This window comes from Rhinoderma darwinii, chromosome 1, assembly GCF_050947455.1.
Source record: "Rhinoderma darwinii isolate aRhiDar2 chromosome 1, aRhiDar2.hap1, whole genome shotgun sequence".
Taxonomy (NCBI): Eukaryota; Metazoa; Chordata; class Amphibia; order Anura; family Rhinodermatidae; genus Rhinoderma; species Rhinoderma darwinii.
Window position 1 is genome coordinate 338,213,912 of NC_134687.1, and position 23,719 is coordinate 338,237,630.

At 44.7% G+C, this 23,719-nt stretch overlaps 1 protein-coding gene and 1 non-coding gene across 4 annotated transcripts in view; both read right to left on the reverse strand.

Annotated features, from left to right (window-relative positions):
* The window catches only part of HAUS6 (HAUS augmin like complex subunit 6), a 95,903-nt gene that overhangs the window by 67,063 nt on the left and 5,121 nt on the right, over positions 1 to 23,719 (reverse strand). For all 3 annotated transcript variants that reach the window (XM_075825703.1, XM_075825712.1, XM_075825696.1), the window contains 6 exons: positions 22,299 to 22,353; positions 22,037 to 22,210; positions 17,455 to 17,648; positions 17,091 to 17,220; positions 16,807 to 16,909; positions 203 to 296 (listed from right to left, as the gene is read on the reverse strand). In XM_075825703.1, the coding sequence (XP_075681818.1) occupies positions 203 to 296; positions 16,807 to 16,909; positions 17,091 to 17,220; positions 17,455 to 17,648; positions 22,037 to 22,210; positions 22,299 to 22,353 (750 nt within the window). The remainder of the gene's footprint in view (positions 1 to 202; positions 297 to 16,806; positions 16,910 to 17,090; positions 17,221 to 17,454; positions 17,649 to 22,036; positions 22,211 to 22,298; positions 22,354 to 23,719) is intronic.
* Positions 17,295 to 17,425, reverse strand: LOC142722754 (small Cajal body-specific RNA 8). The gene has a single exon (XR_012875046.1).

The following is a 23,719-nucleotide window of genomic DNA, read 5'->3' on the forward strand; positions in this document are numbered from 1 at the left end:
GTAGTGTTAAGGGGTTAACTAGGACCTTGAGGTGCACTACATACTCTGAAGAAGCTGCAATATGTACTCAGTCAGGATCAAAAGTGGATAAAGTAAAAGCACTATGGTTTAAGTCAAAACCTGCTCGGAGAACTGTAGTCTAAATGGCTGTGAACGTGGAGATATTTTGAAAGCGAAGACTTAAATATTAGGAAATACTTACCTTCCAGTTGGTGTAAACAACGTAGCATCCATGAAACTCCTGAAGGAATCACTAGGCTTCTTGTTCTTAACGCTTGAATCAGCGATTGATAAATCTAAAAAACATTTTTTTTTTTATAAAAATAAAAATATAATGCATTAGTAGTTGCAGGCGATAGGCTGAATTTTCAACAAAATTTGAATTTAAAATGTGACAGCGTGGTTATACCAGACTGTCACAGAAAGCAGCTAGGTGGCATATGTTGCCATCCAAAATGAACTGCCGCCAGTCTTTAGTGGAGAGGTAGCCGCTAATAGTTGGGCACCCCACCATTTAAATGGATACATGCCCGAATGAATTAAATGTAAAATTACAGGAGTGAAAAAAAACAAGACCACTAATTTCACATCTTAACCCCTTAATAACCAGGCCATTTTGCGCATTAATGACCTAGGATTATTTTTTGCTTTTTCACGGTCGTATCTTTTTTTTTTATTCCGTCGACATAGCCGTATAAGGGCTTGTTTTTTGCGGGACAAGTTGTATTTTGTATTTGCACAATTTTTAGATGCTTATAATATAGTGATTAACTTTTATTAACTTTATTTTAGGAGAGAATTGAAAATAAGCAGCTATTCCAGCATTGATTTTCACGGTCTAAATTTACGCCGTTTACTATGCAGCGTAAATAACATGTTAACTTTATTCTATAGGTCGGCACAATTAAGGGGATACCAAATATGTAAAGGTTTTATATGTTTTCCTACGTTTGCCAAGGTGTAGTTTTCATTAGTACTATTTTGGGGTACATAGGACTTATGATAGATTAACTTTTATTTAATTTTTTATGGGGAGAATGGGAAAATATAGAATTTTGCCGTTGCTTTTTGGACGCCGTTCATTCGGCGGTTTAATTAGTGTGTTTATTTTATTGTTCAAGTCGTTACGATCGCGGGGATACCATATATGTGTATGTGTTATTTGTTTTAAACACTTTCTAAATTAAACCAATCTTTGGGCAAAAAAAGGACTTTTATTTTATTTTGACTGTAAATTCTCTCCCCCCCCCCCCAAACTTTAACGGCTTTACATTTTTTTTAGTCCCACCAGGGGACTTCGCTATGCGATCTGCTGATCGCATATATAATGCTTTGGTATACTTAGTTTATCAAAGCATTATTGCCTGTCAGTGTATGGCCTAACAGGCATTTGCTGAAGACAGACCTGGGGGTCTTAGTTAGGCCCCCGGCTGCCATGGAAACCAGACGGCGTCCTGCGATTTTTTTAATAGTAACGCATTTTGTAAGGGGGAAAAAAGTTTTTTTTTTATTTTTATTAAACATTTTACTAGTCCTACTAGGGGACTTTAATATGCGATCCTCCGATCGCTTTTAGAATACACTTTAGTATTGCAGTATATTAATGCCTGTCCGTTTAAGACGGACATGCATCTGCTAGGCCTCTGGCATGGCCTAGCAGGCATTCAGTACAGGCAGACATGGGGGGGGGGGGGGGCTTTATTAGGCCCCCAGCTGCCATCTGAGAGACACTCCGCGATCTTATCGCCGGGTGTTGGTGGGAGAGGGAGCTCCCTCCAAAACAACTGATGCGGCGCTCACTATTGAGCGCCGCATCTGAGGGGTTAAACGGGTGAGATAGATACGGATATCGATCTCACCCGGTCGAGCAGGGATGCCCTCAGGTAGCTGAGAGCAGGGCGACTTAATGGCTCCCTTACTCTGTTTATTTATTCTGATGCAGCACCGTGAAAAGGCGCATGCATCAGAATAAAGCCCATTAGTGGCCGCCGTGAAAAAGCGTATTGGCGGTCACTAACCGGTTAAGACTGTTGGCAAACCATTCAAGGTAACGACCTCATGAAGCGGATTGAGAGAATGCCAAGAGTGTGCAAAGTTGTCAAAGCAAAACTAAAATACACGTTTGACACTTTGCTTCTACAGGAACACATGGAATTCAGTAGTAAACTGAAACAAAGCAAAAAGGTAAGGCAAGACGATAGAAGAGAAACGCTCCAACAGATAGATCGGGATGCTGATACAGCGAATAAGTCCTAATTCATGTACACTTCCCTTTTGTCAATACTTTGCATCTTCACTGCCGTTAATTCGCCCCTTCTGCACATGCTCTGCTAGCTTGCTCCTTAGTGGCGGTTAATTATTCGGTGTTCACTGGTGGAATATTTAGTTAATCATTTGATACTGTAGGCCTACACCTCTGATCGGTCTATGACTGGCACTCTCCTTCTGTGACATGGCACGGGGGTGTTTTAAGCATACTGCCTGCATTTTCGGTGCCATTACCCCACATTCCCCTGGAGACGTAGGTTGTGCTGCAAAGTGTCCGGGGGGGGGGGGGCGACTAAAGGTCTTTAATTGCCGAACTGGCTCAGTTAGAGTGGATGCGGTCTGCAAACGCATCCACTAAATATCCCAAATACTTTGATTTTTTTAATAGGCAATAGCCACAATGTCTCCAATCTCTGCATTTTGTTAACCAGGGACGGATGTAATTTAGCGTTTAGCCTTCTGATACACGGTTTAAATGTGTGTTTATTTGAATTATAAAGATTCGTTTTTAGAAGTGAGTAAAGATGCTTTCAGTAGCATGGAAATTAGGGTATTCTTTTGCCTTCGGGCAAGGAGTTGATTCTAGTAAGAACACAGACAAACCACGAGCCCTCAAGACTGAGGCCTCAGCCACACCATTATACGTAGCCGTCTTAAATCCTGGTAGAAAATAGTTCCCTGGGAGTGGCCGGGACAGAGAGGCTATGGTCACGGGACTGCAGCCAGCAGGGACACGAGACATCAACGATGGCGTGGTCAACTGGTGCTATCAGGATGGCCGGAATACCCTTTGACTTGGTCACAGGAGCAGAGGGGGAAACATGTCCACATCGCAGGCCTCGAAATACCAGGCTCAGGAGATTATTTTTTTTTTCATAATTTAGATTTTTATTGTAAAGTTTACAAACACACGAGAAGAATAAAGTGCGTGAATACTTTCGTAATCGATCAGAACAGAACATATCAAATCAAATCCTATCATATAGATAGAAGCAAACGCTTATGTACATCAATATCCTTGTTACTCCGGGGCAGTTGTCACCTGCATTTAGAAAAATATACAGTCGGGCACATGAGGTAGAGAATGCCTTTCTATATTTGCAAGGCACATATTCCCTGACTTGACACATATTATGAAAAGTGACCCCCCCCCCCCCCCCGAACAGGTAAGAAGAGGAAAGATTAAGACAAACCAAAAGAAGACAAAAGGGAAGAGAAGACGGACAAAAGAAGAGCAAGGGAAAGAAAATGAGGAATCTTAATGAGTGCTGGGAGCAGAGACATTACCACAAGAGGAATATTGTACCGCCTCCATTTCTGATGAAGCCCAATCAGGACCTAGCTATATAGACCTCCATATGGAATACTCTAGCTCAACCAGTCTGCGAAATGAGGACCAGATTTGAAGGATGACCATGCGTTCCATAGATAAAGCACCGTGTCATAGCTTCCTCTGTCTTCTGCAAGAAGAGACTCCATTCTACACAGTAGGTCCATTTCCACAACCCATTCACCAATCGTAGGCACCGCAGAAGTCTTCCAGTGTCTAGGAATTACTGTCCGTGCTGCTGTCAGGAAATGTCTGAGTAGGCCCTTTTTTATGCCTGACAGAGGACCCGGAATCAAGGATAACAGAGCCATCTGAGGAGTGGGTATGATAGGAGCACAGTCCATCAATGCATAGATGTCGAACACCGCTTTCCAAAAAGTCTGCAACAATGGGCAGGACCACCAAATGTGCAACATCGTGCCAGTCGTTGCTACACCACAGACATCTGATACATTTTATGTAGAATCTGTGGGCAACGGTACCATCTGGTCAGTATTTTAAAAAAAAAATCCTGAGCGTGGCAAGCCATTGGCATTTTATGGGTCAGGAGGAAAACCCTGTCCCAATCAAGCAGAGATATGGAGAAACCTAGGTCCTCTTCCCATGCGCTAACATCTGCAGGGGGCTGATTGACAGAAGTCTCCAATAGGATGGCATACATCTTGGAGATCACACGAGTAGGTGGCTCTTGTAAGAGCAACAATGATTCAAAGGACGTGGTCACTGAGATGCAGATACCAATTGGCAGGGCCGAGTGTAAAAAGGTAGATAATTGTGCATATTCCAACCATGAAAGAGTCCTCTCCGGGCAGGTCTCTCTCAACATATGTAGCGGAGGGAGGCGACCCCCATCCGACATCACCTGACATAGCCTAGTATCTTCTGAAGCGGTCCAACTCAAAAAAGGTAGCTTTGTGAACAGCTGGTGGAAACTCAGTTATCGAACAGAGGGCTAAGAAGTCCTGGTCTATGGGAAAGCCCCTTTCGAACCATCAATCTGTCCCAGAGAGTGAGAAAATGATGGGTAAGCATAGGAAGGGTCGAGAGGGGTGGTCGATGATCCGGCAGAATTCACGGCAGCGATCTCAGAGAGAGCGCCACCAAGGCAGGCTCAGGAGATTAAGCAGAGAACCGGACTATTCAACCTGGAAGCCATCACGTCCATGTCAGATTGGCCCCATCGGAGACGTAGCTGGTCGAAAACCTCCTGGTGAAGAAGCCACTTACTGAGACCCACCTTCTCGTGACTGAGGAAGTCTGCAACCCAGTTGTCAACCCTGGTAAGGTGTGCTGCAAATCAGAGCAGGAATGTGATCTTCCACACAGGCCAGAAACCATCTGGCCTCAGCCATCACCGTCGCTCGTCAAGTTCCACCATTGTGATCGAGATAAGCCACGGCATTGTCAGTTTGAACTCGCACTGGATGTCCGGCCACAAGCGAAGTTTCAGTGCAGCAGGCAAAGAAAGGAAAGTGCTCAACTCAAAACGTTGATGGGGAGAGAGGATTCCTGTAGAGATCACCGCCCCTGTGCCGAGAGGTTCTAAAAGGTTCCTGCACATGTCTCGAGACGCATCTATGTAGAGGATCAGCCAGCTCAGGGGAAGGGAGGAGCGACTCCAGGGATAAAGGCAGGGAGGAGATCCACCCCCGTAGCGATCGACAGACTAAGGAAAGAGGATGAACCATAGGTCCAAAAAAAGGTTCCACCGGGAGAGGATTGCCCCATGAACAGGGTGCAGTGTGGAACTGTGCAAAGGAGATATCTATTGAAGCCACCATGGTTCCAAGAACCCTCATGCAGAAAGAAGTCTGAGTGTCTGACCGCAACGAGCAAATCCAGTCCTAAAGGATCGATAGGTGATCCGGAGCAAGGAACACTCGTGTCAAAAGCAACACTATTTGCTGGAAAGGAGACAGGCAAGATTTGGAGCAGTTAATAATCCAACCAAACCAGGTGTTCGGGTGCACTGTCTTAATGTCCTCCCTGAAGGGGAACTTTATCAAAGTGTCACCCAGGTACGGGGTGACAGACACCGCCTGGGCCGAAGAAGCACCATTACGACCGAAAGACTCTGGGCCATGGCCAGGTTGAAAAGAGCCACAAATAGGTAATTATATGACAGCACTGCGGAGTCTGGCAAATAATGGAATTCAAGGACGCATATCTGCATATTCCTGAAAATGCCTTTCCACAGAAGCGCTGACAGTGATTCCATAATGAAATGGATCATGACACGTGCATTAAGGCACTTGAGGTTCAGGCTAGCCCGAACAGAGCCAATTCTATTTCGGCACGAGATGGAAAAAAATATATAAGTTGATAGAACCCGCCCAAAACCTTTGAGTCCAGGATACCAGAATGATGGCACCATGCACCTGCCTTGGAGGGGACAACAGGGGGACTTTGTCAACCATTTCCCAGCTAAAAAGGGACTTAAAAATATAATAGTAAAGAATGCTGCATTAGCAGAAGTGTGCCTCTTACAGATACTAAGCGAAGACTGAATCACTCAGCGTCTGTAGGCGGAGTATATCCTCTAAGAGGTGCCACTTCAATTTCTTTAGTGTCAAGCCCCCTAGCGGCAACAGCATATACCCACGAAAAAAGCGTGCTGTAACGCTATTGGATGAGCAGAGAACCCGCCCTAGCTGAATACACAGCCACAAAGGTTAGGGGTTTGTAAACCCCTAAAAAAGGTAGCGACCAGTGGGCAGTCTCGGAGTACCCCGGAGTGTGTTCTGCAGCAATTTCAAATCGGAGGCACGTGTCGTGGGGGGGGGGGGGGGGGGGGGGATTAGTTGTAACGCTCCCCCTCCTCATCCTCCATCTCTCAGATGTGTGACCAGCAGGTTCATCCTTTGTCCGGACAAGCGAAGCTTCAATGCGGATTGTGTCCGGAATCAGTGGTTCACACTTTGGTGAGGTGAGAAACTAGTAGGAGAGGTTGCAAGAGGTACTCCTTTGGCTGGTGCGGACAGAGAAGCTGACACCCCTGTCCCATTTCTCTTCATAGGCAGGGGGGACAACTGTGCATTTGCATGACTACACCGTGCGCCCGCCATGGAGGGGGAAAACAAGGAGACGTGTCATCCTGTTTCCCAGCTACAGACACTAAGGCCTCATGCACACGACCGTGTTTTTGCGGCCGCAATTCTCCCGAAAATCCACGGGAGAATTGCGGCCCCATTCTTTTCTATGGGGCCGTGCACACAACCGTAGTTTTTGCGGTCCGTGCACGGCCCGGGAGGCCGGACCGCAGAAAGAACGGGCATGTCTTATTACGGCCCGGTTCTGCGGTCCGGGCTTATTGAAAACAATGGCCGCGGCCATGTGCATGTCCCGCGATTTGCGGGCGGCCTGCGGCTGACAGTCCGCAGCCGGCCGACCCGAAAATCACGGCCGTGCACACGGCTACGGTCGTGTGCATGAGGCCTAAGCAAAAACAGATTAGATCAGTGTCTATAGGCAGGGTATATCCTGTAGGAGGGGCCACTTTTTAAATACTTAGTGTCAAGCCTTCTAGTGGCAAAAGCATTTAATTTTTTTATTCAAATAGTTTATTATAAAACATCAGAATTAGATACAGAGCATTGGTGTAGATAACATGTCCACTGCACGTACAAAGAACTCAGTAGTGCAATACAGCAATGTGTCAGAAAAATTATAAGTTCAACCAATTAAGGCAATGAAAGTTATTGATTATAGAAATGTCATACAAAACTATGGCATACAAAGCAATGTAAAACGAGCAGGATATCTGGTAATTTGCACTCTAATATTTAAGACCCAGTGTGTCGAGTCAATCACTGCCAATGTATAATATAAAGGGTTAACCAGTTAACAAAACAATTTCCACATGTAGAGATGCATAAAAACAAACACAGACATGTCAGGTAATATTCAGCGGATGATCAGGACCTATAGCTATACGATGTTGAAAGTAAAAGGTCCAAAGTGTGTAGATGAACTGTACACCGTGTTCCAAATTATTATGCACATTGGATTTAAGTGGCATAAACATTTAATTATTAGTTTTTCAATTAAACTCATGGATGGTATTGTGTCTTAGGGTATGTTCACACGAGGGCGTCCGTAACGGCTGAAATTACGGGGATGTTTCAGCCTGAAAACATCCCCGTAATATCAGCCGTAACGGCATGTGCAGGCGCTTGAACGCCGCGTCAATTACGGGCGTAATTGGCGCTGCTATTCATTGGAGTCAATGAATAACGGCTCCAATTACGGCCAAAGAAGTGACAGGTCACTTCGACGCGGGCGTCTATTTACGCGCCGTCTTTTGACAGCGGCGCGTAAATTACACCTCGTGTGAACAGACAAACGTCTGCCCATTGCTTTCAATGGGCAGATGTTTGTCAGCGCTATTGAGGCGCTATATTCGGAAGTAATTCGGGGCAAAAACGCCCGAATTACATCCGTAAATAGGCCGTGTGAACATACCCTGAGAGGCATTTACGTGTGAAAAGACAGACTGTTAACAGCTGCCTCGTTTCACACGTAAATGATCCTCATAATTTACGAGGCGTCTGAGACGCTCGTAAATCTTGAGCTGTGCTTCATTGAGTTCAATGCACTTCTTTGCCGAGGCAGTCAATTTACGAGTCGTCGTTTGACAGCTGTCAAACGACGACGCGTAAATTACAGGTCGTCTGCACAGTACGTCGGCAAACCCATTCAAATGAATGGGCAGATGTTTGCCGACGTATTGTAGCCCTATTTTCAGATGTAAAACGAGGCATAATATGCCTCGTTTACGTCTGAAAATAGGTCGTGTGAACACAGCCTTAGGGCTCTTTGGATCAGTGTAATCAATCTCAGACACCTGTGATAATTAGTTTGCCAGGTGTGCACAATCAAAGGAAAACTACTTAAAGGGAATGTGTTGCCAGCAAAACATGATTTTTTTTTTTTTAGTTAAACAATTAGTGTAGGTGATTAAACATTGTTCTAATTTTATCACGAGTCAGGAAATATTATAAATTGGATTCAATTGGATTCTAATTTATAATATTTCCCATTGCTGGTCACTAGATGGAGCCAATCCCAAAATTGCAGCATTGCATGTGGTAAAGCAACCACATTGCTTTATGCTGCAAAATTGGGTAAAAAGCCCTCGCTCTAGTGAGCTCTCAGCATCCCCCCCTCCTTTATCCTGGCTAGTGCCGGGATAAACGAGGGGATTGAACAGTCTAACCTCCTACACTGTGTGTTGCCATTTTTTGAGCTAACACAGTGTAGTAGGTTTACATACAGTAGTAAACACACACAAACACGAACACACATAGAAATCTCTTACCTGCTCCTGCCGCCGCGGCTCCCTCCGGCCCGTCCGCTCCGTCTGCTGCCGCTGGTCCAAGTGCACAAGTCCGGAAGCCGCGACCGGAAGTAGTAATCTTACTGTCCGGCCGCGACTTCCGGTCCACAGGAGCGGCGCATGCGCCGTTCCCACACAGACGGCGTACACAGAAGTGGATGGAACGGGCCCCGTTCGCAGTCCCTATGGGACTGGAGCTGCCGTATTCCATGTCTGTATGTGTCGTTAATCGACACATACAGAAATGGAAAAAAAAATGGCAGCCCCCATAGGGAACAAAAAGTGTAAAAATAAAAAAAGTAACACAAATTAATCCAAACGTTTTTAATAAAGCACTATCTTTAACATATTACAATTTTTTTTGTGGTAACACTGTTCCTTTAAGAAGGGCATTTCACATTAACCACTTAATAGCCGCCGATTAGCCTTTTCACGGCGGTCATTAATGGGCTTTATTCTACAGCGCCGCTATTCCACGGCGCTGTAGAATAAAGTAAACAGAGCAGGGAGCCGTTAAATCTCCCTTCTCTCAGCTGCTAGAGGCAGCTGAGGGCTGGGGGCGTCCCTGCTCTGCCGGGTGAGATCGATATTAGTATCCATCTCACCCGTTTAACTCTTCAGATGCAGTGCACAATAGCGTGCACCGCATCTGAGTGGTTTTGGAGAGAGGGAGGGAGCTCCCTCTCTCCCCCACCGACACCCGGCGATAAAATCGCCGAGTGTCTGTGTCTTCTATGGCAGCCGGGGGTCTAATAAAGGCACCCAGGTCTGCCTGGAGCGAATGCCTGCTAGATCATGCCGCAGGCATGACCTAGCAGATGCCTGTCCGTTTTAAAACGGACATGCAGTAATACACTGCAATACAAAAGTATTGCAGTGTATTATAATAGCGATCGGAGGATAGTGAAGTCCCCTAGTGGGACTAGTATGAAAGTAAAAAAAGTTTAATAGTTAATTTTAAAAAAAGTGAAAAAAATAAAATATGAAAAACACACTTTCCCCCTTACAAAAAAATGCTTTACTATTAAAAATAACTACAATAAAGCAAAAAAGTTACACATATTTGGTATCGCCGCGTCTGTAACGACCCAGACTATAAAGCTGTTACATTATTTAACCCGCACTGTGAACGCCGTAAAAAATAAAAAACAATGGAAAAATTGCTGTTTTCTGTTAATCCTGACTTTAAAAAAAATGTGATAAAAAGTGATCAAAAAGTCGCATCTACTCTCAAATGGTACCAATAAAAAAAACTGCAAGTCGTCCCACAAAAAACAAGACCTTATACAGCTATGCCGACACAAAAATAAAAAAAAGTTATAGCTCTTCGACTGACAATGGAAAAATGTAAAAAATGGCTTTGACATTAGGGCCCAGAATGCAAGCAGGGGGAAGGGGTTAAGCAGGCCACAGGTTTTAAGCAATATGGGAAAGAAAAAGGATCTCTCGGCTGCCAAAAAGCGTGAAATTGTCCAAGGTATTGCACTAGGTACGAAAACATTGGATATTTCAAGAAAACTTAAGCGTGATCGTACTGTGAAAAGATTCGTGGCTGATTCAGATAACAGACGGGTTCGTTCAGATAAAGGCATAATGAGGAAGGTTTCTTCCAGACAAATTAATAGGATTAGGAGAGCAGATGCTAAAATGCCATTGCAAAGCAGAAAACAGGTATTTGAAGCCGCTGGCGCCTCTGGAGCCCCGCGAACCTCAAGGTGTAGGATCCTCCAGAGGTTTGCAAGTGTGCATAAAGCCATTATTCGGCTTTTGATTGAAAGAGCTTTTGATTTCTGTAAATATGACCTCCTGATGCTGCAAATTCAACAAATTACAATTTTAGTTCTCTTTACAACCTTTAAAATGTTTTGCTCCCTGTTGTGCATAATAATTTGAAACCGTGCATTGAGTTTTTTACTTCTAAAAAAAAAAAAACAAAAAAAAAAACAAGACTGTTATTAGGAGATTTGTTCAATAAAATATGCATTATACTCCAACGGTTGATGGCTTGAAAATTATACTGACTCATTTGCAGCGACTATTTAGGAATATCAGCAAAAAATAAATTTCCATAATAAATTTGGAAGGCGGCGTAAAGCCTCATTCACACGACAGGGTCCGAGTGTCTGTCAGGAAAAATCGGCCGTTTTTGGCAGATTTTCCCGGCCGGTTTGCATCCGTTCCGATTCCGTTGCGGGCCATGTTGCCGTTTTAACTAGCCGATTTGGACCCGATTTGCATCCGTTTTTTCCCTATCCGTTTTAAAATCTGATGAATTTCATTTAAATTTGTTGCCACACACAGCCCTTTGTAGATAATGTCACAGCCCCCCCTGGTAGGTAATGCCACCCAGGCCCCTGCAGGCGATGCCACCCAGGCCCCTGCAGGCGATGCCACCCAGGCCCCTGCAGGCGATGCCACCCAGGCCCCTGCAGGCGATGCCACCCAGGCCCCCCCCCCTTCAAGGAGAAGTCAGTGACGTCACTGTGTCCATATATGGACAGCGTAGTCACTGACTTCTGGAGAGGAATTCCCTGCCACAGGTCGGGAATTCAGCTTCAGAAGTGAGTGACGTCACTGTGTCCATATATGGACAGTGTAGTCGGAGGAGGCGGCGACGTTAGACCCGGCCATCACTCGGGACACATTCCGGTGATGGCCGTGTATTACCCGGCCCCATAGACTTCTATGGGAGCCAGGCGGCCAGGCACCCGGCCGAAAATAGGGCATGTCCCATTTTTTGACGGACGGTTTTCCCGGCCGTCGAAAAAGGAAAAAAAAAATAAAAAATAAAATAAAAAATAAAAATAAAAAAAAATCGGTCGTGTGAATAGCCCCATTAGGGGTCTATTGTTCCTAATGCAGCCGGGTGACGGCCGATGTATGAACTGCCAGCACCCGGCCGGGAAATCCTGTCGTGTGAATTACGCCTAAGAGGGGCCAACTGGACACGAGTCAAACATGAGCCACGTTCGTGACAGCAAACAGATCAAGAACGGGGACGAGTCCGACATTCTGTGTTGGGGGGGGGGGGGGGGGGCAGACAGTAGCAGGAGATTACAGCCACCCATCACAAATTTTGGTGAATTTGAGAGGACAGTTTCTGTTGAAATAACCATTTCTTGTGGGGTAACATACTACCAACCAGAGACAGCCACTTTGCACTGCAAATGCAGGGGCACAGCAGGGCAACCAAGTCTTGGCTAACAGCTTCTTGGCATAATAGAATGTATCCACAGTAAACATATGGATATGACTGGAGTCATATTCCACGGGGTCAGGAGTAAATACAGGTCTTCGGGCACAGCGGGACAGGAGTTCCCATCTCATCATTCAGAAACTTTACAACTTGATCCCAGAATCAGTCTTAGGGCAGGACCACACTAGATGAGAAAAGGAGCCCGAGGTAAGTCCACATTTGGGGCACTAGTCAGGACCGAAGCAATGTAATCTAGGAGGTAGTGTAATATGCCCTATGCAGTATGTAAAATTGTGAGCCTCATAATTGGATGATACAGTTTTAGGGGAAGAGAGGACTCTCTAAACTCGCCGGATAATAGGCTAGAAAGTCGGAAAAGCAATTGTTTAGCTGGTGGAGAAAGCAGGTAAAGTTAGGAAGTGGGAAGCTTTGGTACGTTATGTCCCTGGGGCCCAATTCAGTCTCCAGTGCATGTTTGACCCTTAAATACGAGAACAATTGGAAGGGGGGGGGGGGGGGGAGCAAATTCCTCCTGCAGTTCTGGAAATGGTTTAATACCAGAGTCAGAATACCTGAGAGATACCAAATACTATTCCAGGAGATGTCAAAGGAAAGCGGCAATAGTTCTGGGAGAGCTTTACATCTAGGGATGCCAGTGGAGTAGAACATGCGCTGGGACACATCCCACACTAGTAGGGCTTGATTCAGGATAGTGTGGTGATGTAAGTCTCCACCAATATGCAGTCAGCCAAAAAACAAGATATGCACTAAATGGGGAAATTAGGGTCTGAACTCACCTGCTCGGCCGCTCCCCATCTTGCTAGTTGAGACAAGTGACTAGCTATGTAGTACCATTTAACACTAGTGAAAGATACACCACCCTCATCCCATTGGGCATATAAACGCCGGCTAGCTACCCGAGATCTACTGTTATTCCATACAAAGGAGGCGAGTATACTCAATATGCTGTAATAAACGGGCTGGAAGGTATACAGGAGACTGCTGGAGAATATACAGGATTTTAGGCATTAGGGTCATCTTAAAGAGGCTCTGTCACCACATTATGTAGAAGATGGGGCACTTATGTGATAGGTGCTGTAATGTAGATAACCCCAGTGCTTTTTATTTAGAAAAATTATCTATTTTTACCACGCTATGAGCGATTTTGGCTTTATGCTAGTTCGTTTAATGCCCAGCTGGGCGTGTTTTTACTTTAGACAAAGTGGGCGTTGTACCGAGGATACAGAGGAGTGTAAGACGCTGACCAAAGTAAAAGCACGCCCAGTTGGGCATTAAGAAAGTAATTAGCATAAAGCTAAAATCGCTCCCAACGTGGGGAAAATAGATCGTTTTTCTAAATAAAAAGCACTGCTGTCACCTACATTATAGCGCCCATCTCCTTATGTAGCAGATAGGACACTTATGTGCTGACAGAGCCTCTATAACTAAACTCACTCTCGCAGCTGTAGATGGGAGCAATTGGTTCCATCTGGCAATCTTGGTATGCAGGAAGGAAACCAAAGGGGCGATATTTAATGCTTCAAAATCATAAACTGATCTGGAGATCTGTATACAAAGATATGTAATAGAGTTGGACCAGAGGAGTGGGGTAGAGATCGCTGAGGCAACCGGGACTGATATGGCTAATGGTAGACTAAGAGATATTGAGCCAAAACATGTCGTTATAGGAGCGTACTATACGCAGGCACACCCAAGGGTCAGTAACAGTGTCATCAGCATGCATGCATGCATGCTGACCTTTTCTTGTACAGAAGGGAGGTTAAAACCTATAATATGGGGGTTCTTGTCTGAGTATTTCAGCGAGAGGTTCCACTGCCAGCGCGAATAATAGAGGGGAGAGAGGGCAACCCTGTCTGGTACCTCTATACAAGGGGTCCGAAGTACAGCCATTTACTGCCACCTGCGAGTATGGGGCAGAGTTTAACCCATTTTATAAATTCTGGTCCAATTCCAAATTTCACAAGTGTTAAAAAAAAAAAAAAAATCCCATTCTATGGAGTCAAAGGCCTTAGTGGCGTCCAGGGAGACTACCACACAAGCACCTACATCCTCATGAGTGGACGGCAAATTAGTGAACAGCTGGCGAAGGTTAATGGCCGTGGCCTTGCCAGGCATAAAGCCCGTCTGGTCCGGATGTATCAAAGACCGTATCACCATGTTAAGCAGTCTAGTCAGAAGTTGCGCCAAAATTTTAATGTGAGTCTAGAGGAGCGAGATGGGGGCGATAGGAGTCACGTAATATTGTGTTTTTACCCGGTTGAGGTAATACCATCTCCCTCACTGAACTGGGCAGTTCTCCAGAGTCCAAAGCCGCCCAGTACACATCAGAGAGGTGTAGCCAAAAAAATCCACATGAGCCCTGTAAATTTCAATAGGCAGGCCGTCACTACCAGGTGATTTAGATGTCTGGAAGGAGGCCATGGACTCTAGAATCTCCTGCACAGTAATGGGGCCATCTAAACATTCCCTGTGGGCAGGCGACAGCGAGGGAAGGGTTATCTGCTCGAGATATTCAGCAATCACTGTGGAGGATGCAGAGATGTGTGAGGAATATAATGTTGCATAATAAGAGCAAAAGGTGAACAAAATTACCTGTGGGTCAGAGGACTGGGTACCATCTGGAGCCTAGAGCAGTGATATCACAGGGGGTGTACATGATAAAAAGTTTACCACATTTTACAGTGTTCGTAATAGGATTAATTAGAAAAGAATGCGGTTTTTCTGGGCCTTATTATTCAAGGAGGTGTGATACAAAAATGGACCTTACAAAGCCAATCAGATTTTTAATCCCTGGTTGGATCGTTGATATATATTGGAGTTCAGCCGCAAGGCATCATTGGACATTTGGAGTTCATTATGTGACAAACCTCTTTTCAAGTCATTAATTGCCACAGAGTTCCCCACGTACATATGCCTTGAAGGATTCCCAGACAACTAAAAAGGTGAAGCGCTGCCATAAAGAAAAAAAACTGATGCCACTTAGCCTGGAAATAAAATCGTATGGAAGGGGGGAGGGGGTTAAATATTCAGCCAGAAGAGGTTCAATCGCCAGCGATTTTTTTGGGGATATATTTGGGAGCATAATACGTAAACGGCTGGGGGAGCGATCTGAAACAGACCTGGACAGATAATCCGCAGAGTCCACAGCTGTCAGAAGGGAAGTGTGTACAAGCATTAAGTCAATACGAGATAAAGCCTCAAATTGAGGAGTAAAGCAAGAGTATTGTTGTGCAAGAGGTTTTATGGTTCTCCAGGCATCCGTAATATTGAACTCTAAAAGGAGAGACTGGAGGGAGCTGGAGATACAGGGTGGAGGAATGTGTCTTAATGCTTATCCCAGGTAGAGTTAAAGAGGCTCTGTCACCAGATTAGAAGTGCCCTATCTTCTACATAATCTGATCGGCGCTGTAATGTAGGTAAGAGTGGTTTTTATTTTGAAAAACGATCATTTCTGAGCAAGTTACGAACAACTTTAGATTTATGCTAGTTTTAGACAACTGGGCGTTGTAAAGAGAAGTGTATGACGCTGACCAAAGTCATACACTTCTCTTCATTCATTCTTAGTTGTACTCACGAGATCACTCTGTGCGGTGACATACAACCACATACACTGTACTTTACCAAAGTGTCTTGAGAGTGACTAGACATTGCCTGCAGGCAGGACAATGTCTATTCACACTTGACACTTCGGTAAAGTTTCTGTGGGATTTAATTATAGCACAGCGTGGGTTGGCGCGGTATCTTGGCAACGGTCAGGCAGACAGAACAGGAGAAATACATGTAGATCAGGCCACCGGATGTATCAACAGGGCTTGTTATGCAGAGGAAAAGGTGCCGCCGAAGAGGGGACTCACCAGCTGGTGTATCTGGCCACAAATGGTGCAGAGAAGGACCACCTTAAGGGATCCAAAAAGGCGGCCGCAACCAGTGTGAGCCACCTTACAATGGCTGACCGAGACCTCCCTGAGGCAGGCAGCCCGGGCCCATCAACCTTATAATCCTGGGCCGGTGGTTGTAGGCGTCTCCAGTCCACCAGAGGAGCCGGGAGGTTCCGGCCCAGCCAGAAGTACCCTGCGTCCGGCCACCTCAATCAATGCAGGCCGGGGATGTAGCCTCAAACCAGGCCCAAAAGCACCAGGCCGCAGAGCACAGGCAGGAGAGGGATATCACCCCAGGATGTCGTCACTGTCAGAGGAGCCCACTCCGTAGACCCCAGATCACTCACAGGTGGAGTGTCGGGGGCGCCATCACAGCCCACACTTCCGGTTCAGGCGGCTTATAAATTTAGGTCCCGGGTTTAAATGCGGCACTAGGCCGCAATTAAGGAGTCGGAACGACTGAGACACATTTGGGCATATTTTTGTGCCAAGGCGTGTTGCGTGGGTTCCAGGGGTGCCAATGATGTAGGGCAATGCAGACCTCAGATGGCAAGAGATAACCAACGCCAAGCCCAGGAGCTCTGAGCCAAGACGTCTGCTGCAAGCCACGCCCCTAGTGGCAACAGCATTTACCTGCGGTCTGTCCACCAATGTAACAAACAAGAAGTTAACTAAATTCTCCTGTGCATATTGATGCCAAATATGTATACATATATGACATCACTATAGCACAGAGAACAAAAACAGTTCAATTTTACAGTAAGTTAAGATTTCTCACCTACTAGAGCTACTGGGTATTGACTGAAAACACTGTTTCTTAAAGCAACATCTGCTGCAGGTTTAAATGAAAAAGGAGCCAGTGGTGGTTGAAGTTCAAGAACCTGGGAAAGAAAAAAATACAAAAACAAGGCAATTATGCACAAAATCCCCTACAGCTTTAGGATTGTGTTCAGCTAAGTGAAGGCAGTGTAAAGAAAAAATAATAATTTATATATATATATATATATATATATATATATATATAATCTATCCTTAAAAAGACAGTGTCCAAGAAAAGCTTACCGGATTCAATCCTTTAAATAGGCTGAATGGAGACTTGCCTAAAATCCTTTTCCATTTTTTCTCCCAGTCCTGCTCTGTGTCATTAATAGATTTGTTAATGGATACAATATCCTCCCTTTTTATTTTATGCCTGAAACATTTAAAAGGTCACCTAGTAAGAACATAAATATAAATATATTTATGTTTAGAATTAACCAAATACAGACATGTCTGCCCCGTATCTGTCCGTTACGATTTCTCTCATTTCGTCCCGGTCATCAGAAGGCAATTTTACTTTAGGGAGATTTTGTGACAAGCAGAGCAAGTTTCAACTCTGTTTGTGTATCAATCTCCCATTGCTCGGCACAGACAAATCTCAACTCACCTCATGTGCTTTAGCCTTTGAAGAATTTCAGTTTCAAATTTTACTTTTGCCGAGAGATACTGAAGATCTACTTGGAATTCTTTGCCCCCTTTGTGGACGTTTTCCCGTTTAACTATTTTTAAGGCTTCATTCAGTAGCTGAATAATAGTTATAAGATTCACTTTTCCAGCCTCATACACATTTTCCAATTGCAACTGTATAAAAAAAAAAAAAAAAAAAAAAAAAAAAAACACGTTACATAATTTCACTTACCCTACACGTTATACATACATACAGTTTGCCAGCAGCTGTACTGGATTTGTGACGTCCAGACGAGGGAAGCAGCGTCAATTTTAATATGCGTGGCCGAGCAGCTTCCAGACTAAGGGTATGTGCACACGATAACTGGCTTTTACATCTGAAATTACAGACTGTTTTCAGGAGAAAACCGCGGTCGTTTCAGACGTAAATGCTAGTCCTCGCATTTTGCGAGGCGTCAGACGCCCGTAATCTTGAGCTGTTCTTCATTGAATTCCATGAAAAACGGCTCAAATTACGTCCAACGTGTCGTGTACTTTTGACGAGGCAGTCATTTTACGCGTCGTTGTTTGACAGCTGTCAAACGACGACGCGTAAATGACAGGTCGTCTGCACAGTACGTTGGCAAACCCATTCAAATGAATGGGCAGATGTTTGCCGACGTATTGGAGCCGTATTTTCAGGCGTAAATCGAGGCATAATACGCCTCGTTTACGCCTGAAAATACGTAGTGTGAACCCAGCCTAACTATTCGGCCAACAGCCAGGATGACAGCAGCGGAGGAAGGTCCCTGCTCTGCTGCAGCAGCACGTAAGGCACGCAGAGTTTCAGAGCATGTTAGGTGCTGCAAAAGCATAAGAGGGACCTTCCTCCTCTTCTGACCAGTATGGGTGAGTGACTACTGCCTCCAACTGAACAAAAAGTTCAGGGAGGGAAGGAGTCAGGGGGAGAAATGGGAGGTATGTAGTAGGTCTTCCATTGCTCGTGTATTTACACAATTTTTATTTTGCTGCTGTTTTTGAAGTCAGACCACAATGCCAGAAGAGCGACCACAGCACAGGCACCTGGATCTCAGGAAATGAAGCAGGGGGGACTATTGAATCTAGAAGCCACCAGGTCCACATCCAGATGGCCCTATCTGAGACACATATGGCCATAGACCTCCTGGTGAAGAGACTACTCCACAGGATCCCCCTTTTCATGACTTAGGAAGTCCATGACCCAGTTGGCAACCGCTGGGAATGTGGGCCACAGTCAGAGTAGGAACAGGAGCTTCTGCCCAGGCAAGAATATTTGCGTCCAGCGCCATTACCACGACAGTGAGTGCCACCTTGGTGATTTAGTGAAGTCACGGCTGTGGAAAGGTCTGTGTGAACCCGAACTGGATACCCACACAGACATAGTCTATGTCCAGTGCAGCAGGCAAAGAAATATGGCTCTCAATTCCAGGAAGTGGATTGGAAGGGAAAACTCCTGAGGAGATCATAGCCTCTGAGCTGTGAAGTTCCCGAAAGGTGCCACGCCCCCAGCCATTGAGACTGGTATCTATGGAGAGGTTCAGCCAGCTCAGTGGAAGGAAGGACCCACCCTAGGGAATGGGAGGGAATGAGCACCACCAAAGCCAGTGACAGACTACCCTTATAATGGGAGAGGATCGCAGAGAATGTGCTCGATTGAGGCCACCATGGTCACGAGAACCCTCATATAGAGGCAGAGTGAAGTCAGAGAAGATGTCCGCAAAAAAATAATAATTACGTCCTAAAGGATCGATAGTGGCTCTGTAGGTAGGAAAATTCTCAAAGACCAAGTGTCAAATGCAACACCCAGGAACACAATCTTCTGGGATGGAGACAGGCAAGACTTGGAGCGTTGATAAGCCAACTGAACAGTCTCGTTGACCTCCCTGGAGGGGGGAGTTGATCAATTACGTCCAGACACAGGGCGACCGACACCCCCATGGTCCGAAGGGGCATCAACACAGAGAGCCTTTGTAAAGACTCAACTTCAGCCAGTCCTAAGGGAAGAGCCACAAACTGGTAATAATGGTAAAGCACTGCAAAGCACAGGAGGAGCTGGCAAAGAGGAAAGTGCAGATATGGGTCCCTGATGGCCACTGAGGAAGGAGACTCCTCCTGTGCAATGGAAGCGATGACAGACAAAGGATTCCATCCGAACACAACCCAGACATTAGCTTCATGACAGAGATGCAAAAGAGGACGAACCAAGCAGTCTTGTCGTTACAAAAAAAAAAAAAAAAAAAAATAACCTGGTAGTAGAACCCCCAAAACCTTTGGGTGAAAAGGTACTGGAATGATGACCCCTTGAAGGAGGAGAGTCAATTGCTAGAAAAAAGGCAGCAATCCGTGCAGAAGACTGTGGAACAGCAGACTGAAAGAAACACTTTGGAGGAAGGGCTAGTAAGCTATTTTTGCATCCGGAGGATACACCTTCAGACAAATGCGGCCTTGCTGGCTCCAGACTTTTTTTTAAATGGGTGCTCTTGCCTCCTGTAGGCTCTGAGATCTCATCCAATCTAGTTCCGAAAGACAGATCCACCAGTTCCCCCAAGAGGACCGAAGAGTAGGCCATGGCAGTTTAGGTTAGCAAAGCTAATCACTGAAAAAAAATAAAAAAAAATAATGTAGTCAGTTCAAGGGGAAGGTGCTGGATAGGTGACCTATAAAAGGTGTCAAGGACAGCTCTAATAACCACCTCCACCGAAGTAGGGAGGGGGGGGGGGGGGGGGGTAGAGCCCTTACCAACTGAACCCAAGTTAAAATCAGATAGTTCACCCTCCAACAGAACCTCTTTAGGGGGAGAAGAGGTACCAGACCTAACCTCCAGTGAGGGAGGAGAGACGGAAGATGACAGTGAAAGTAAAGGCAGTAAAGCAGTGCACCGCCAGTAGTGGGCTGATTTAAAAATGGTACCACGCAGCAAAAAGGCGTCAGAGCCAAAAAAATAAAGACAAAACAGACGCGACAACTACATACAAGTGGTGGCCAGGGTTGTTTTAACACCATCCAGCTCAGCACTTTTCTTCATCCATCTGCCAAATGAGTGACCAGCAGGCACCCCCTCAGTGTTGCACCCTTTACCAAGGGGTCACTGGTGGGAGAAGCTAGTGGGAGCCGACGCTCTTGTCCAACTTGGCAGGTTGTACAATGGTGCATTTTTAATATGACACTAAGCCCACCAAGGGGACAACAGGTCAAACCTATGTCCCCTCTTCCTTGCTGAAAAAGGAGAATATATATATATATATATATATATATATATATATATATATATATATATATATAAAAAAGTTGGTAAAGACTGCTGCATTAGAAGTGCCCGCTTTCCATGGACACTAAGCGAAGACAGAATAGCTCAGTGTCTCCAAGCAAGGTATATCCTGTAGATGGGGCCATTTTTTTTTTTATAGCAATTTTAGCGTCAAGCCTCCTAGTGGCAATAGCATATACCCCAGTCTGCGTCCCCCCCAATGTAACGAGCGAAAAAAGTTAGGTACACTTTTAGTCATGTGCTTTTCTGCGAATGCCATGTGTGAATACAGCCCAACACGGTTAGTGACTGTTGGTGAAACCTAAAACATTTATAAATGCCTCTGCAGACAATATAGAAATATGGTGTCCTGTAATGAGTGCAGAATTACAAATAAGTCAGATTAAATTATTGTACAACAACTTAAAGAGGCTCTGTCACCAGATTTTGCAACCCCTATCTGCTATTGCAGCAGATAGGCGCTGCAATGTAGATTACAGTAACGTTTTTATTTTTAAAAAACGAGCATTTTTGGCCAAGTTATGACCATTTTTGTAGTTATGCAAATGAGGCTTGCAAAAGTCCAAGTGGGCGTGTATTATGTGCGTACATCGGGGCGTGTTTACTACTTTTACTAGCTGGGCGCTCTGACGAGAAGTATCATCCACTTCTCTTCACAACGCCCAGCTTCTGGCAGTGCAGACACAGCCGTGTTCTCGAGAGATCACGCTGTGACGTCACTCACAGGTCCTGCATCATGTCAGACGAGCGAGGACACATCGGCACCAGAGGCTTCAGTTGATTCTGCAGCAGCATCGGCGTTTGCAGGTAAGTCGATGTAGCTACTTACCTGCAAACGCTGATGCTGCTGCAGAATCAACTGTAGCCTCTGGTGCCGATGTGTCCTCGCTCGTCTGACACGATGCAGGACCTGTGAGTGACGTCACAGATCTGCACTGCCAGAAGCTGGGCGTTCTGAAGAGAAGTGGATGATACTTCTCATCAGAACGCCCAGCTAGTAAAAGTATTAAAAACGCCCCGATGTACGCACATAATACACACCCACTTGGACTTTTGCAAGCCTCATTTGCATAACTACAAATATGGTCATAACTTGGCCAAAAATGCTCATTTTTTAAAAATAAAAACGTTACTGTAATCTACATTGCAGCGCCTATCTGCTGCAATAGCAGATAGGGGTTGCAAAATCTGGTGACAGAGCCTCTTTAAGCTACAACAGTACTACTGCACCAATGAAGGTTAGATTAAGAGTTAAAAACACAACATTTTTTCCTACCATGTACATTTCACTCTCAATTCTAGTCACTAGTACGCTGGGAATGTTTAAGGTAACATTAGATCCATCCAGAGAGCACTGATCTACATCTCCGCCAACAACAGAATCCACAACCTCCATTTCTTTATCCATGGTTTTCAGTGTGTGCATAATGGTGCTCCACATAGACCGAACCTTAAAATAGAGTCACAGAACAAATGTTTTAAAACCCTTCAATAAAAGAAAAATATTTAACATTCATAAAGTGTTTAAAATGGCTTACCTCTTCTATCTTGGCATCTTTCCTGGAATGATCAGATTGTATACTTTGTGTTGCTCTGAAAGAGAAAGGCTTCCTACTTTACAAACAAAATAGCCAGTTTATTAAAAGCTAAAAAATGTTTTATTCCACTAATAGTTTGGTTTTTTTATTCACGGTCAGCTATAGCTGTCCAGTCATGAGTTGAAAACTAGTGATGCAATTCATTGACTAGTGATAAAATCCCAAGATGTCTTAAGCCATCTACATTACCCATAGCTGAAATTACAAGGAGTATAGTTTTAACCCCTCACAGTACATAGCCCAGGCCAACTTTTTCAAATCTGACCTGCCACTTTAATAAATTTGGAATGCTATTATTGTTTAAGCAATTCAGATTTTTATTTTTTTCGGGACACGTTGAATATATGGACCACATTTTTTCACTAATATAAAGTAGTGTTTTTTTTATGACACCAAAATTTAAAGAAACGTTGCAAAAATTAGCATTAGACTAAATTTTTAATAACATGAAAAATTTTCTAGTTTAAGGGCTATGTATAAGTTGAAGAAAAAGAAATTTAAAAAAAAGCTATCAGTGCGTTAGGTGCAACTTTCTAAAAACGTGTTAAAAAAAAAAAAAATTGGTTTTAATTAGAGATACGGTTGCTTTCTATCCTGTATACAGAGCAGCTGTATCTTGCATTGAAACCTGTATCCGTCAGTTCAGCAGGACTGACTGGCCCGGAGACAGCGGGTCCTGCATGTACATTGAGCCGTTTCCGATCACATCTAAGTAATTGATATCAGGTGGATCCAGCGTGACCCGCCGACACGGAGCCAGTCAGTGCTGCTGACTTGGCGGTTTCATGTCTCAGCGCAAGATACAGCTGCTCTATATACAGTATACAAGAGGAGCTGTATCACAAAAAGTACACACTTTATGAGCTACACCCCCAAAGTAGAACACTTCAGGCATTTCACAGGAATTAAAGCATAGTAAAGGGTGAAATTTACAAATCTCAAGAGGTGCTGTAGTGCCAAAACATAGGAAACACCCCCAAAACAGACTGTAGGGCTCAGAATAGCAGGAGTGCTCTTTGGCATGCAGACTTTGCTTGATTGGTTTTTGGGCGCCATTTCACATTTGCAGAGCTCCTTAGGAACCAGTACAAGGGAATCCCCTTAAAAGTGACCCTAATTTGGAAACTGCACCTCCGATGGCATTCATCTAGGGGTGTAGTGAGCATTTTGACTCCACAGGTTTTATAGATTTAATTAGAACTAGGCAGGAAAAAAAAAAAAAAGTGGGGGTAATGGGAAAAAAATGGAGTAGCAAATTCTGGTCTGCCCCCCCCCCTTGTGAAAATAAAATAATTTGAAGCTACAACTACATATTTAGGGGAAAATTTTACATTTTCGCTGCCCCATTCTAATAATAATCT